The 16,850-nt window shown below is 36.5% G+C and overlaps 1 protein-coding gene across 1 annotated transcript; it reads left to right on the forward strand.

Moving 5' to 3' along the window:
* The first annotated feature begins 2,210 nt into the window (after positions 1 to 2,210).
* LOC116261513 (nudix hydrolase 16, mitochondrial) lies at positions 2,211 to 11,905 on the forward strand. Its single transcript, XM_031640309.2, has 4 exons — positions 2,211 to 2,846; positions 5,456 to 5,570; positions 9,991 to 10,074; positions 11,327 to 11,905. The coding sequence occupies exons 1-4, from the start codon at positions 2,776 to 2,778 to the stop codon at positions 11,567 to 11,569; spliced, it is 513 nt and encodes a 170-aa protein (XP_031496169.1). The 5' UTR covers positions 2,211 to 2,775; the 3' UTR covers positions 11,570 to 11,905.
* Positions 11,906 to 16,850: the final 4,945 nt, after the last annotated feature.

Here is a 16,850-nt window from a genome sequence, read left to right on the forward strand (position 1 = left end):
TACCCATGTTAGACTTAGGCTGTCGAGTGCCCATCAACCAAAAAATCTCAGCTCTGTTACTGTTCGAACTGATGATCAGACCTTCACCAGCCTGCCAAGTCCACAAGTTATGTTACACCCCTTGGGGTGATCTTGAGGGCCCTTTGTAGCTATGATGTTCTAAAAGAGTCTATTGCAGGGCCGAGAGGCCATTGTTGGGCAAGTTGTACATGTATGTGGTTGCTGCAATGAGTTTAAAGATATGAAAGGACTTGCAGACTTGGAAAGGACAATATGAACTTTTCTTAAACGAAAGTGTCTTTCATTCGGAGCATTTCGATTAGGGATGCCAATGTTCTTGAATTGGAATTGAATTTATGCACTGCTTTAAATAAGTGAGATGTGACATAAAAAAATACTAACATTTGATTACAAGATCAGATCAAATTTGGTGTTAAGAAATGATGTCCTATTAAATCAAATTAGGATTGCATTTTAACTAAATGTCCAATCAGATAATAAGCATTAATATAGCCAGATATATATATTTTTTATATCCAATACCTCATTTTGGAAGTTTATTTTTGAGCATATGATAATGCAGATTAGATTGAAGACTGGATTTTTTATTTGATTCAGTTGTGAATTAAAAAATGGATTTCAAATTGAATTCAATTGTTAATTTAAAAATCAATTGAGATATATAATATAGCCTTGTTCATTTGTATTAGGATATGAATTCAAATATGAATACGTGAACATCCAATAAATCAGATACGATAAAAGGTAATTTAATTATGATCCTTGAGCATCCATGATATCTACACGATTTTCCATGTTTAAATGTTGATATTTGTGTATATATATATATATATATATATAATGTAAACTTAAACTAGGTATCTTGATTATAAGTCATGCAATTGACTTGATAATTTAGAATGAGTTAAAAAAATAATTTTACACAAACAATAATAGGCTCTCTCTCTCACACACATACATACACACATATAGTTGCTTTCTCACAATGTCCCTACACATTCCAACAGTTTTAGTTTCATGCTTCACAGCATCTTTGACAAGTTGTAACCTCTAAGACCTTAAATGACTTTATTCCTCTCAATCAGAGGTAGAGCCAAGCCGGGTTTTAGCCCTCCCTCACATTTTAAAGATTAAAATTTACCCATTAATTTTTTCAACAATATGAGTTAGGCCGGTGTAAAACTTTTAAAAAATGGGTATTTTTTCAAAAATTATATTTAGTATACCCATTAAAGATTGATTTCGGCTGATTCAAACTACCTTTTCCTTTCTACTTATTTTAACCAAATAAGTGCACATGGTTTTCCACCGTTAGTTAGCGAAAGCTTTCACCTAACTACTTATCCCTTATAATATAGGGATTGCTTTTGATGCTTTTGGCTGCCACTTTCATCGTGCTTCAAGTTGTATATGGTGGGGGTGACTTTCTATTTAAAGCAGATATAAGAAAAATTCGAAACAAGAACCAGCCACCTATTGCCCCCTCAACATTTTTGTGCTAGTCTCTTAAAATACTCTTACCTTTTAGAAGTACATTTTTCTTCTTTCAACCCTCTTAGGAATCACCACCATTACAATTTCTTATTTGTTTCTTATTTGGTTCGCATTCCTTTGAATTCTGTAAAAATTATTTTTTTTAAAGATAAGTTGAAAAGGAACAGTATTTGTATTAATTAATGATAATTTAAAAGTGAAAGAAAATAAATTTTTTATTACGTCATAGTATAAGCAAGCGAATTCGGTTAGTGCTTGATCGGCGGTGGCTGTTGGCCTGTAGCTTGACGCTGTTGACCCTCCCTGACTCCCTGTCATGCAATAAGAGAGAGGTTGCCGCCAGCAGTCTTTAATTGCAGAAGCCAATTCTGGGACCTCTCATCCGTGGTGGAAAGCATCATCCGCAAAAGTGTTGTCAGGGGTTTGCCAAGGAATGTCACATCAGTCGATCCCCATACTGTACAAGACATTTATGAACCATAAAAAATTTTGCTTTTTTGGGTTTTGAAGAACAAATGCGAGCTGCCACTCAGATGGGGATTGTTTCTCAGGACTTGGGATTGATTAGAAAATTGTTTCCTTGTTGTTGATTGAGCATTGATAAACCAAAAGATAGGAGGACAGTTAGTACCAACTGAATTGACTGAATGGGATGTTCTCGAAAGAAACGGAGAGAGACCTTGCCATAATTTTTAATGGTGAGCTTTGGATTTTTGCAAATTGTTTAGGTAACGGCAATCTATTTTGATCAACATCTTCCGGACGAAGTTTGGGATCTTACTTTTTTATCCAAAAGGCAGAAGTGGCTGAGGGAGGAAATCCTGGGTTACCATAATAAGAAAAGAAAATTCCAAGCTCGCCTTTAATAAGGAAGAAAACCACCCATCCGAAGAAATTGACCCAGTTGGGCTCGCCGATCCGATTATTAGGGTTCATTTCCTCAAATTAAAAAACGCCCTCAATTTCTCCCCCTCTCTCTAGGTTGCGTTTTCTCTCCCCAGATGGTGTTTCTCTCTCTACGTGTTTTCTCTTTCTAGACTTTCTCCTTACTTTTTGTTTTTGCATTTTGGAGTTCGAGTTTGGTTGCTTGGCTGTGGTTTTTGCATGGGAAGGGGAGGACGGAAGAGAGGCGACCCATAAAAGAGCGAGGGAGAGAGAGAGGGATGGGGGATGGTGGTAGGGGCTATATGGGACGGAGTGAGACGGCTAAATACGTTGATGGGTTGTGAATGGTGAGATGAATATATTTTATAACGAAGGATGACCGATTTGGTGGCCCGGACGGGTCGACATCAACAGCGATACGAAGGTGGTTGTCGCCTTGTTGCTGGGTATTGGCCCCCTCTCTCTCTTTCTCTCAGAGTTCTTTTTTTCCTTGGTTGGTATATTCTCTTCTTCAAGACCATGCCCAATCATGATTCATGAGCGGTGCTTCTTTTCTGGGTTTCGGTTCTTTGCATCTACATTGGATTTTTATGCATAATATCTTGGTTGGCAGTTTGTCTTCTTCATGTCCTTGGATCCCACTACGGCAGCGTGGTGAAAATCCGATTTTCTCAATGATTGCGATGGCTGCCTGCTCGACAATGTTCTTTTTGTCATGACATATGATTTTCCTTTGATTGGCATAAGGAGACGGCATTGATAAAAAGATTAGAGGTGGAATTTCGTCACCACGATTGACATGCATTATGTGGTTTATTGCGGAATCTTCCAAATCTTCTCCGTTCGCTTTCCTTTTTGTTTTTGTTTTTGCCATTTTGTTAAAACGGCGTTGGTTCATGTCAAAAGATTGGTTAACATACAATATGGATTTAAACATTCTTTTCTTTTTTGTATTATCTGTTTTTCTCTTCTTACCTTTCTGCTAGAACAAAATTTTGTAGGGGGTTTACTTAAGAAGAAGAAGTTGGTATATGGGGTTAAAATAATGAACGGTGATTCTTATTAAATGAACATGGCGCCTATCTATCTCTTACACTCTTACTGTATTACCTGGCCCCAGTCATTCTAAAAGATGTTGCGGGAAGACAACAATGTACGTTTTACTGCATTACCTGACTTCCAGTTATTCTAAAAAAACTGTTGCAGGAGGGCTCCAATGGCATATATTGACTATCTACGAACCTAATAATGCTTGGATTAATTTTCTATAGATTCTTTCTGTTTGTAGTTTCTAGCGGTATCTGTTTCTATTGTCAATTTTTCTTATTTTCTTGTCGAAATCTGTTTCTTGTACTTTTACCTTCACATTGGATGAAGCAAAGTCGTCAAAAGTCGTAAACATGAAGAAGTCTGAGTCTGTTGATAAGGAACTAAGTTCTAAAATATTCTAGTTGAACAAAAGTTGCTGGCATTTTCAAAAGTTTGGAACTTAATATTTTTCTTTGAGCTGCTTAGAACCTAACATGCATGCATCGGTATGATCCAGACCTTCAATTTTCTTTCAGTAGTCTATGATGCTATGTTTTATAGTAGTTATAGGGTAGTCTATGTGAGACGGGTAGAACGTGTTGGATATAGCTCGTCTTGGAATCTAGATACTTGGATGCAGTATACAAAGAGGAACAAAGAGGGTCCCTTACTTCTACTTGTGCCCAGCCTTACCCATGTCCTTGAGTTTCTGTTACCAGGCTTAACTCTTCAGTTTCTTCAGGTTTGAAAACCAAAGAACAGGCTCTAGGTATGTGATGTAAGAAGTATCTGATAGTTTTTGGCTAGCTGTTACTGAATTGGCTTCTAGCTTTCGTTATGAATCATGTCACATTGGGTTCTCACCAAGATTAATACAGCAGGCCTTGCGTGCTTTCGAACTTACTCTTCCTGAGTAGACCAAGTAGCTTACTGCTTTCTAATTGTTTTCAGTGGTATAGATCTCATGATCTAAGGAAACTGCTGTAGACATTGTTGAATTTCTTTCTTTTAATTATGGCCTTGTAAGTTCCACAAAGCTGAAAGTAAATGATTTGGGTTTTAGAGGTGCATCTTTTAAGTCAATTCCTTCTTCAAATGGGTTAGGTGATCTTTCATGTGATAATTTCTGGCGAGTGAAATATCCATTATTAGTTTTCTGGAGTTGGCTTTGTTCTTGATGGATTCTTTGACATGATCATCCAATCTTCTTTGTTCAGAAAATTAATTCCCCTTTAAATATTTATAGCTCAGGAACTCCATTTCCCTGTCCCCTGCTTAAGAGATGTTAAAAAATATACCAACAAATATGGATTCCTGTGAAATTGTGGATGGGAATTCTTTTGCTGGACCTGAAAAGCCAATATGGTCATTATCTGTTTTGGGGATCTTTCATTGGTTTCTTTCTCCCATCTTCAACATGTATAAATCTGTAGATTGTAATACACATTAATGATTTAACCTTTTCATTATTGATTAGGATGAGGAGTTACTGACAAGACACCAATACATGTATGGCAATATAAGTCCCATTGTTATAAGTTGCTTTAATTTGCTAAGAAAATCTGATATTGGTATTCAGTCAGCAGCAAGCATTCATTTCAAGATGAGACAAGTTTCTTAAGTGTGTCTTGAGGATACTAATTGATGCTAATTCCATTTCTCAAATTTAAATGTGTCAGATTAATATTTTTTCTGGGGATTGATTTGTTAATGAGATGCTCCTCCGTTCAATTCACTTTTAAGTTCCTAATCAGCCATCTGCTCTTTGGGCTTTTGCAAACACCTTTGATTGGTTAAAACCTTAGACACTAATAATTTATTCCTTCAATGCAACCAATTGAATTCCTCTACTTTCGTACAGATATTCCCAATATCCCATCTTTCTGTGTTTCTTGTATGAATTAGCAGTCTAGGAGCCATTTTTTTTTATCATTTTTAGCATTTCATGCCATGAATATTTTTATGTTTCACACAGCTGTTCTTAGTTCTTTGCTGAAAATAATTTTAAAAGAAGAAGATGCTACAGGTGCATACCTTACAGATATGGAGTCGCAGATGAGACTTCTGATGCAGAGTCTGTGAGGGTTGTTCAGGTTTTAATGATCAATTCACCAAGTGGCCCAGGCCTTCTGTTTCCAAAGGTTTGACTTTCACACATCTTCTTTTGTGTTAACGTTCTGCTTTTCTTGAAGTGTTTGAAACATTGTGGAAGGTGTTTTTTCCCTACTTCTCCTTTATTGGTTGCTTTGAATAATATAGAACATTTGATTCCTAATAAATGGTTGGTGTGATGATTGCCTTGTTCTGCTAAATGTTATTCTGCTTGAATTATTGTAAATATCATTGAAAACATTATTTTTATGATTCTTTCTTGTCTACTTGAATATTCACAGAAATATTTGAGTGACTGAATGGAGCATATATGTGCCTCTGTTCAGGAAAGTGCATATTTTCTAAAGTCACTAGGAAGTCTTGAAAGTTGGAATGAGATGGACAGAATGCATGAAGTGGGTAAATCAGAATGCCCAACCTTGCAATTGCAAGGGCTCGACATGCCTGGCTAAGTGAGTCGGCTTGAAGCCTTTTTGAGGATGTCTGCTGTTGAAACCTATGTTAAAATATGTACCATTTGCCATAAGACTGAAGCAATCAGGAGACTTTTCTACTGGGCAAGGGAGGCTGGGGATTTGTGTTGAACGGTTGAAGGATAAGCAGGATAGTTTGATGAGCATTAACCTGCTAGGCTGGCAACTTCAATATAGCTAGTGGTTTCCCTCGTCATAGGAAAAAAGGAAACTGAAATTACCCTTGTGCAAGTACGGTTTGTGTAACCAAATCCTTTTTGTTGGAGTTGAAGAATTGATGGTGGTCAAGTAGTCTCAATAAACCTTTATGTCTCCTGACACTATTCTAATAGTTGTTCCTGTTATACAGGCTTGGATTGGATACAGACTGATCTAAAACCGTTTTGCTTGGGCTTGGATAGATTATGCCTCCTTAAACTATTTTGATAGTTATACTTATTCCTATACAGGCTGTATTGGATAATAGACAGGTCTGAAACCATTTTAGTTGGGCTTGGTTTGGTTTTTGTGTATTTACCTTGCTTAATTTTTATTTCATATAGCTCTGGATATAAAATCTGGCTGATGTCGGAAACTTATCTGATTGGTTATCCAATCCTGTTGCTTAATTGATAAGAAGGGAGGGCAACAGAATTTGTATCTACTAGGGGCCCCTCTCATTAAATCTAAATGCAGAATGAGGACTTGAACATGTTATAATCAGATAAATGGATGTGGTTGTACTTGTATCGTCATAGTGTGAGCCTGTGAGCTAAACCATTTCTGAATTTTTATTGTACCAACCTTTTTCCCTACTTCTGGCACAGACACCTGTAAGATCATCTACATAACTTGTCTTCTAGATATTTGACGTCTTCCGGTATCCTGATGCCGCATGGCTTAGTGAGCTGAATCCCAGATTTGGATCCATTTAGTAGCTTAGGATAGATTTGATTTAATCATAGTTGGATGTTTTTAATCCTTTTGAGTTTGGACTTTTTGTTTGGGGGATAATAGATCCAATTTGGATCTAGGATTTAGCCCTCTTAAACGGGCTTCTTATCTTTTGTTTTAGGCTAATTTGGAGATTAAGAAAACCCTCTTTCCTATCTCCAAATTAGCTTAAAGCAAAAGATAAGAACCCTTTTTAAGAAGGCTAAACCCTAGATCTGAATTGGAACTCGGATGCTCAAAATAAAAAAGTCCATATCCAAAAGGATTAGAAACATCCAAATAAGATTAAATAAAATCTATCCTGAGATGCTAAATGGATCCAAATCTGGGGTCCAGTCCACTAAGCCATGCTGCATCATATTCTATGTGCAATAATTTGTGGGTATATGTGACCTAAGGCGTAGGAAACCTGCATCAGGAGTTCATCTTCTGTGCAGTACTGGGAATTCAGCGTTCATCTTACACTTGCATAATGAACCTTTGAACACGTAAAACCCCAGGTGAGCTCCTACTACCATGTTTTGCCAAGGAAAACACATGGAAAAACTTAGACTACAGAGGATAGAGCTCATGCTTGATCCAGGGTCTGCAACTCAACACCTTAATCTTCAAATTAACACTCTTCAGTCTTCACTGTTCTTCAGTTGGTATTCAAATGATTTATTTGACAGTACTTCACTTCTCTTTTACCAATTTGGGAGTCACCATATGAAAGCTTAGAACTTTTACATTTGGAAACAGGGAAATAATCTAAATTCAGTCTCTAATCAATAAACAGTGGTCTTACTGGATACCCTTTTAGGCAGTTTGGTCTGTGTTCTGTTTATTGGATTTCTGATCAGGAGAACTATTTGAAATGTAAGTTCTTGTGTCTTTACTGAAATTTATGGTCTCGATTGGTGCTTGGTTTTGGTGAAGCAACATGGTGTGGACCTGATAAATGAAGGGAATGTCCTTTCTAGTTCTGCTTTTAGTGTTGATATCAGTTCTTCGAAAACATCACGATATTAACGAAAAAAACAATAAAAATGAAAAAAACCTGAGAAAAACACTTTGTCAAAACAAATTGTCCTTTTTTATTGTGTTTTTATCGTTTTTTCCCCTCTACCATTTTTCTCATGTTCTGCATTAATGTCATCATGAATTCAAATTTAAACTTAAAGAAAGTTATTTATCATCATTTTTTCATCATTAAAATATTATTTTGTAATTTTATCTAGTCTTCTTATTAGTTTCTCATTTATTTTACTTTTACCTAATTCTTGGATTGTTTATGTTCCTGATAATTTCCTGATAAAAACAATTTTGACGAAAAATTATCTGAAGAAAATTCTGTTGTTCAAAACCCAAGAATGATAGAAGTTGCAATTCGTTCAAGCTTAACATAGTTGTAGTCTGTATGTGATTGGGGCAATGAGGGATTTATATAATAATGTTTGCATGTAGATGGTCTTCTGATGATGTTATAGTCGTTCACTTTGTAATTTAATGATAAACGAAATTGTGGTAAATCAAGGTTTTTCAGGGTTAATAGGAGCTTGTAGTACACTGTCCTAAAGGCTCTTTTGAACCTCTGTTAGATACCCTCCCAAAAAAAAAAATCTGAATCTCTATTTGCTTTGTCCTGTCTATGAACTCATTCTTTTCAGATGCTGACAAAGCTTTCTGCAGAACCCACAAATATGAAAAAGCCATCATGTATCTGAGACACTTTGCCTTCCTTGATTTCTGCTTTGTCTGGTATATGAAACTCCCTTTGTGCATATGTGCTACAAATTAGCATTTTCTCTAAGCTGAAATGTGAGGATATTTTATGAAATGTGTGGATAACAATTGCAGGAGTTGTGTTTAGATCGGGAATGTTATGACTCCCTCTCCCATAGGAATGACTGGGAATAGCATGTAGCATACTTTAACAAAGAGGTCAAGGGTGGATGGCCATGTGTATATGTAAAGGTCATAAAAAATACGGTTGTCGTAATCGTCATACACATGCAAGGTCCTACATATGCAGATATTCTCATCCTATTCTTTAGCTTCAACTAAGGCATCAAGCACTATTCTGCAATGTGAGATATGGTAGTCGCTGCAATTATGATCTAAGTAACACAGACATGACCAGATGGCTGCAGTACCATTGTCGACACACCGACATGGGTATGGGACATGGCAGTTATGATTTTTGCAGGGATTTTGTAGAATTTTGCAGGTTTTCTGTGGAATTTTGCATATTTTGTGTGGAACTTAGGATTTTTGCATACTTTTTGTGATGTTTTCCATATTTCTTGTGGAAATTTGCATACCTTTTTGAAACACACATATATAAATACATGTCTATATACCTTGCTGTGTCCCTGTGTCCACAATTTTTGAAATTGCTGTGTCCATACCAGTGTCCCTGTGTGGATTTGCCTGTACCCGTACTCTCATTTGTTTTGCTTTTTATGTTTTCAAAAATTTGACATTTTCCCCAAAATTTTTTCTTAGGAAAACAACTTTGTCGGAAAATACCCAAGAAAAACCTCGCTGTTTAAAAACCCGAGAATGATATTTATGGCTATGATTACAACATGATTGCAGTCCAAACTTTGGGAACATCTGAGTTAAATACTACAGTAGACGGATCTAGTGTCCTCTGAAGAGACATGAAAAAGGTTGAGAGAACACTTGCTTCATTGAAAAATAATGCTGTTATTTTACTTGTTTACTTGCCACTTTACAGCCACACAAGTACTAGACTCAAAAGTTATCGACTTTCTATTTAGTGATTTTGCAACTTCTAATATTCATGAATTAAGCAAATGGTATCTATAGAAGAATGAAAAATGCACCTTTTTCATTTATTGTGATGGATTCTTAATCACTTGCGACGCCTAAAACTCTTTGGACATGCATATACATGGGTATTGACATTTATCTTCATGCTTCTGATTGTCTATTTTGCATGGACATCCATTTAGGCATGCATACTGGTTGAGAAAATGGGAAAACTGGTATTGAGGAATTCATATAAAACCATCATTTTCATGCTTTTGGTTACTAGGGAGGCTGGGAGAACGACGAAGAGATGGATGAAGCAGCACGAAGAGAGGCACTGGAAGAAGCTGGAGTACGTGGAGATATAATGGTGGGATGAAGCTTGTGCACATTAATCTTTCTAGTTATTGTTTGCTATCCTTGTGCTTTATTTATTATTTGATTTATGGGCTGATTCTCTTAGTTTTGTTCAATCTGCTCTTTTTGAAGTAGCTTGTTAAGGCTTTATAAGCTGCGGACTGCTTTGGCTAGTCTCTTTTCTGATTTTCACATGCATTGCCTATGAAGAAGTTACTACTACAGGTCACTAATATGTGTCACATGCATGTTGAGCCTATACTGCTGGTCATGCGGTCACCTACATTTCTTTTTGGGATGGAAGTTTATTATCATTCTTATTATTGTTATTTTTGTTCTTGTTGTTATTGTTGATGATGATGATGTTATTACTATTATTATCATTATTATTGTTGCTGTCATTCTTGCTACTACTATTATTTTGTCAAGTACTATAGACACAATAAGGAGTTACATTGGGTGGGTGGATGGATTTTTGAAACTTAGTGGAATGTGAAGATGTCACAATCAGAACATTTTATATCACCAACACCAACTGTATTATTTCTGTACAAGCATGTTCCTGAAAGTACCTAAAATTCTGTTACAGTATTACTTTGTCATCTCAACTCATCTCATCTCTCTCACTCATATTCTCATTTTGATATTGTAATATTCTGGAGTGATGCATTCAAGTTTCCTCTCTCTTTTTGCAGACATGGCATCTCAACAGTTACCACTCTTTTAACATCTTAAAATTCTTTAGTGCAGTCAAGTTTCCTCTCTTTTTCAGGACATGTTGACATCGTAACGTTCTATAGAGATGCAGTCAAGTTCCTTAGGTTATTTGTTTTAGGAACTTGTGAACCTGGACATCCAAATAAATTGAAGCTGCTAATGATTTCATCAGTTTCTTCTATTTTTGAGGACATGTTGACATCTTAGCATTCTGTGGAGATGCAGTCAAGTTCCTTAGGTTATTTGTTTTAGTTGTGAACCTGGATGTCCAAATAAATTGAAGTTGCTAATGATTTCATGGACATTTCCACAACCATGACTTCTTTGGCTTGAGAAAGAGTGGGGTTGTTTTGACTTTACTGGATTTCATAAGCGATAAGGATTCTTTCTCTCTCTCTAACAATTTATATGAATTATGAAGACTTTATTTTGTAGAAATCATGGTCTTAAGATGCTATACTTGCTATCTGATTTCCTTCTCATGATGAGGATCACTTTTCGAGCAGTTCTTTTCTTGTGCTTATCAAGTTGTTTTGCATTGTATGCAGAAGCTGGTGGGCTATTATAACTTTAAGAGCAAGACACACCAAGATAAGCTTAACCCAGAAGGTTTGTGCAAAGCAGTAATGTTTGCTTTGCTTGTGAAAGAAGAGCTTCAATCATGGCCTGAGCAGAGCATACGTGAGAGAAAGTGGCTTTCTATCCCCGATGCAGTGAAACAGTGTCGGCATGCATGGATGGAAGATGCTCTCCATGAATTCCAAATTTGGCATGAAGGCAGCCAGTTATGAACATCCTGTCTAAGACCTCTCTTCCCATACTGAGAGTGAATTTGACACCTTAGGATTAGATCCCAATTTGGGTCCTGTTTCCACTTTGTCTTGCTTCATTATTTGCTTGTTCCATTTAACCTTGAGAAAAGAGATGAAACGTTGTCCCTCAATTTACAGCCACTGGATTTTTCTGTACATATCCTGTTGATACTGGGTTATTTTGCTATCCCAGAGATCATTTGCAGATACTGTTTTTCAGGAAGATTTTGTAGCCAGTCCTTTCTACTGTTCCTCGTGTGGTAATGCAATTGAAGCTAATCCTTGTGGTGATTTTTAGTGATTCACTTTTGGTCATGTTACATATTTCTTGAAAAAATAGATTTCCCTTTGAAATCCTTTGTCTAACGAGGCACTATTTGGAGCCGCAAACTTTAATCTATTTGGCTTGGTAGCATCTTCCCATGGTAACTACAAATTTGCCTGCTTTTGGTGGGAGCTTTTCACCGTTGATCATGCTTAATACCATTAGCTGAAGGTGTGCCCAGCTAGTAGGTTAGCCTGCCTAGTTTTGCCTAGGCCACAGTGTCTAAGCAGGCAATTTTAGTACCCACTTTTTTATTTGATTATTGCTAAGAGCTCGTGATAATATGTACATTTTTTTGAATGATATACTGAATATGCGTACTTTCTTAAATTGCCGAATAATATACTTAATGAATTTATCAGACATAACGCTGCTGAATATTTTCTGTCAGTGTTACTCATCTTTTTCTATCGTAGTCTCCAGCTATAAGCATCAACGTCCTCCATCTAGCCCCGCCAAGCACGTTCGACTGCTAGCGTAATTCTCCACGTGGCTTCTGTCTGAGTGGGAAATTGAATATCAACGATGAGACGTTCACCTTCTGCAAAGTGGCTGCTAGGTTGATGTCATGCAACTTTTACCTCGAGAGATATATCGACGATGTTAACATGGAACTGTTCTCTTACCTGCTGTACCTTCAATTGAAAGTTACTGTTTGCAAGCCTGGGAGGTGTAATATTCTGTGCTGTTTCTGGCTGGTGGTGGTTGGTCTGCACTCCACATTCTCTCTGCACTAACTCCCTCTGATTTCACTTGTATGTGGTATCTAAAGGAGTCTCTTGAATGTGGTGGTTAAACTAGGTTGTCTCTCTGCACTTGATTTTACCTGTATCTTGTAGCTAAAGAAGTCTTACATGATATGTTGTTGGGTGATTGGGCGATTTTATCACAGGATTTGTTGTTTGGTGAGTAGGATTATCTCATCATGTCACTCAATAAGGGAGCCGAAACCCCCACTCTTCCTGACATCTCATGTAGCCAGGGGTGGAGCGAGGATTTTTTTAGGGGCGGGCCAAAGGGTCCAAAGAACTTATCCGGGTAGGATCAAATTAAACTCGAATCCAAAAATACACTATCCAACTAAAAACTTTCAATTTTTTTAATGAATTTTTTTTTTTCAATTAGCTTGGGTGGGGGCCACGGTTTAGGTGGGCCCCCCTCCCTCCTCCCTCCTCCCCTGCCTGGCCTGCTTTGAGTGCATTGGGTAAGGCAAGTCTGCCATTTTTGAACTATATTGGCATATCAGTGCCTTCCCTTTGCTGCACAAGAAGTTGGTGCCCTTGGGATTTGAAATGGAGACGGGCTTTGCTTGGGAATAATCTAGCAGGATTGGCTATGTGCAAATCTAGTGCTAATGTGCTAAAAATTTAAGAGAATTCAAACATCATTAATGATTATGGCCATCTTTGAATGAAACCTTCTGGAAAATCATTTGTAGGCTGAGATTTTCCCTTCTAGTTTAATCCTAAGAGAAGGAAAAGTGCCTGCCCAAGTCATGTGAATGGCTTGCGAGCCTAGTTCCTTGGTCAAGTGCCTGAAGTCCGGTCTCTTTCAGCTTGTCCTAGAGAGATGCTTGCTAGAGCTACCACTACCACACCGATCATTTTCCGCTTCTAGCAGGAGGAAACTGCACAGAATGGCGCCTGTGCCTATGCCTATGCCTGGTTTGTCTTGGCTTGCACAGAATGGTGCCCACAAGATTTGAACTTCGGTAGCCAAATTCCTTTACGACCTACCAGTCTACCGCTAACCATGGCCTGCATGACAGACCCTACGTCGGCACCCTACGTCTGCACAGAAGAACGTGGAACTTGCATCGGCTATGCTTTGCAGGGACATGAACGTCGCGCTTGAAGTTCATCATGAACTCAATCCACGTTAGATACTGATACCTCATAGCTCTTATAAACTATCTGATCTCTAGATAGCTATTACCTAATGCCTATCACAAACCAGTCGAGGGTCTGTTTACTAGGGCCGATGGTGTCCGGCTCGATGATTGGTGAAACTCTCATCAATTTACGAATGCCTTTCTTATATATACAGAAAAACAGGTAGTTACCATACCCTTGTATATCATACTTAATGCGAATCATTTGGATTGTTGATTTTTAACTTCATCTCCACTGTCTTGTCTGCCTAGAATATATGGTCCAAATGATTACCATAAAGTCTGATAAGGTCTCGTAGTTAATAGTTTATATATATATGATACAAGTGACAATATAAAACCAACCATCTAACCAGGGTCATCCACTTAAAGTAGATAGAGGGTCGAGAAAGAAACAAAGAGAAAAATGTAAGAGTTAAAACTAGATGAAGAGATGTTTTTCATATTTTTCTCTTAATAGTCATGTTGGATCAAATGGTTCTGATTAAATAGCTGAGTGACTCTGAAAAACCAAAGTCATCATTCAAGTTATATATATATATATATATATATATATATATATATATATATATATATATATATATTATTTACCATTGAGAAGGATAATTTTGTAACTTGTCCGCCTATTTGTTTGGTATAAAAATTTGAATGGTCATTTGTTATCCACTCAGAAGTCAGTCAAGTTTTTAAATTTTTTTTAATACCTAATACTTTGTAGTTCCATGGAATAAACAATATAGAAAAATCTCGACAGGCAGATACTAAGGTTAATTAGACACAAAACTATTAGCAAAATGTCTTGAATTGACACACTAGCAAGACAAAAAACCAGTCTATAGTAGACATGATGTACAAGCAAGTTATGTAAATGCTCGATTACCTAAAGTAAATAAACAGCTGTTTGACAGCTGATGAGAAATGGGAGCTGGTTCTAAGCTTTTGTGACGAGAAAGCAGCCCAAGAAATATAGCTGTTTGATCAAAGAACTTTTTGAACAATTTCTTTCAATGCACATTGATTGAGTTGAGTGCATCATTTGAAGGATATAAAATTGCATTCTGAAAACTAGTAGGCATACAAAATACAACACCAATGTGGTGCAAAGGTCAAATTGTTTTTCATCATTAATGTCGTATAAATTAATTATGTAAAAATAATTTTTTAATACATATGTATAAGCATAAACTTTTTAATGACGAAGGTCTGTTGATGTGAAATTGTTCATTTTGTGACTTTGCAGGCTTTGGGTGCAATGCAAAAGACTAAAATTTGTACATAAAATTTCATTGAATAAAATTAGAAGAGTTGTTTAAGATTAAAATACGAGAAAGTGATTCATGAAGAAGTTATGAATAAAATTAAAAAGCATATATACTTCGAAGAATTTAGAGGGACGTTCTTTTGGTTCTTTCAATCTTTGTAGTTTGTATTATTCATATTTAAAGAAGGGTTCATATTTATGCTTGAAAGGTGGATGATGAGCATTTATTCTACAATTCGTTTCCTACACAATCATGCAATAAATTTAGAAGTGTGAATATTCAATATCGAATGCATGTAACCTCCAATAGAGTTGGCACAATGGAAGGACAAGGGCTAGTAGGTGGTCAGTTTTTGTTTTAAATTTTTGAAAAACTAATTTTTTGTGCTACAAAAGAAGAAACACCAATATACAAGTAGAATGACAAGGGTTATAGAATGACAAGGGTTAGTAGGTGGCCATTTTTTTGTTTTGAATTTTTGAAGTATTAACTTTTTGTGCTGCAAAAAAGAGAGAGCACCAATTATACAAGTAGAAGGGCAAGGGCTGACAGGTGGCTTGTTTTTGTTTTGAAATTTTAATGCACTAACTTTCTGTACTGCAAAAGATTGAGCACCAATATACAAGTAGAAGGGCAAAGCTAGCAGGTTGTCAGTTTTTGTTTTGCAAAAGAGAGAGCACCAATATACAAGTAAAGAGGTAAGAGTTTCCAGGTGGCCAGTCTTATTTTTGAAGCACTAACTTTTTGTGCTGTAAAAGAGGGAGCATCACTATATAAGTTAAAGGGCAAGCGCTGACAGGTGACCAGTTTTTGTTTTGAATTTTTGAAGCACTAACTTTCTGTGCTGCAAAAAGGGAACACTAATAATACAAGTAAAAGGACAATGGCTGATAGGTGGCCAGTTTTTGTTTTGAATTTTTGAAGTATTAACTTTTTGTGCTACAAAAGAGAAAACACCAATAATATAAGTAGAAGGGCAAGGGCTGACATGTGGCTAGTTTTTGTTTTGAATTTTTGAAACAAGTTCTAATAATACAAGTAGAAGCACAAAGGCTGGCATGTGGCTAGTTTTTGTTTTGAATTTTTGAAACACTAACTTTCTGTGCTATAATAAAAGGAACATTAATTATACAAATAGAAGGGCAAAGGTTGGCAGGTGGTCAGTTGTTGCTTTGAATTTTTGAAGCACCAACTTTCTGTGCTGCAAAAGAGGGAACACCAATATACAAGTAGAAGAACATAAACTGGTAGCCTGTTTTTGTTTTGATTTTTTGAAGCACTAACTTTTTGTACTGCAAAAGAGAGAGCACCAATATACAAGTAAAATGACATGGACTCGCAATTGGTCAATTTTTGTTTTGAATTTTTAAAGCACTAACTTTCTGTACTGCAAAAGAAGGAACACAAATTATACAAGTAGAAGGACAAAGGTTGACAGGTGGCCAATTGTTTCTTTGAATTTTTGAAGCACCAACTTTCTCTGCTGCGAAAGAGGGAACATCAATATACCAATAGAAGGACATAAGGCGGCAAACGACTAGTTTTTGTTTTGAATTTTTGAAGCACTAACTTTCTGTGTTGTAAAAGAAGGAACACCAATTATATAAATAAAAGGGCAAAGGTTGGCAGGTGGCCAGTTGTTGCTTTGAATTTTTGAAGCATCAACTTTATGTGCTTTAAAAGGAGGAGCACTAATATAGAACTAGAATGATATAAGCTGGCATGTAGCCAGTTTTTGCTTTGAATTTTTGAAGCATAACTATTTGTGATGCAAAAGAGAGA

This window comes from Nymphaea colorata, chromosome 9, assembly GCF_008831285.2.
Source record: "Nymphaea colorata isolate Beijing-Zhang1983 chromosome 9, ASM883128v2, whole genome shotgun sequence".
Classification (NCBI taxonomy): domain Eukaryota; kingdom Viridiplantae; phylum Streptophyta; class Magnoliopsida; order Nymphaeales; family Nymphaeaceae; genus Nymphaea; species Nymphaea colorata.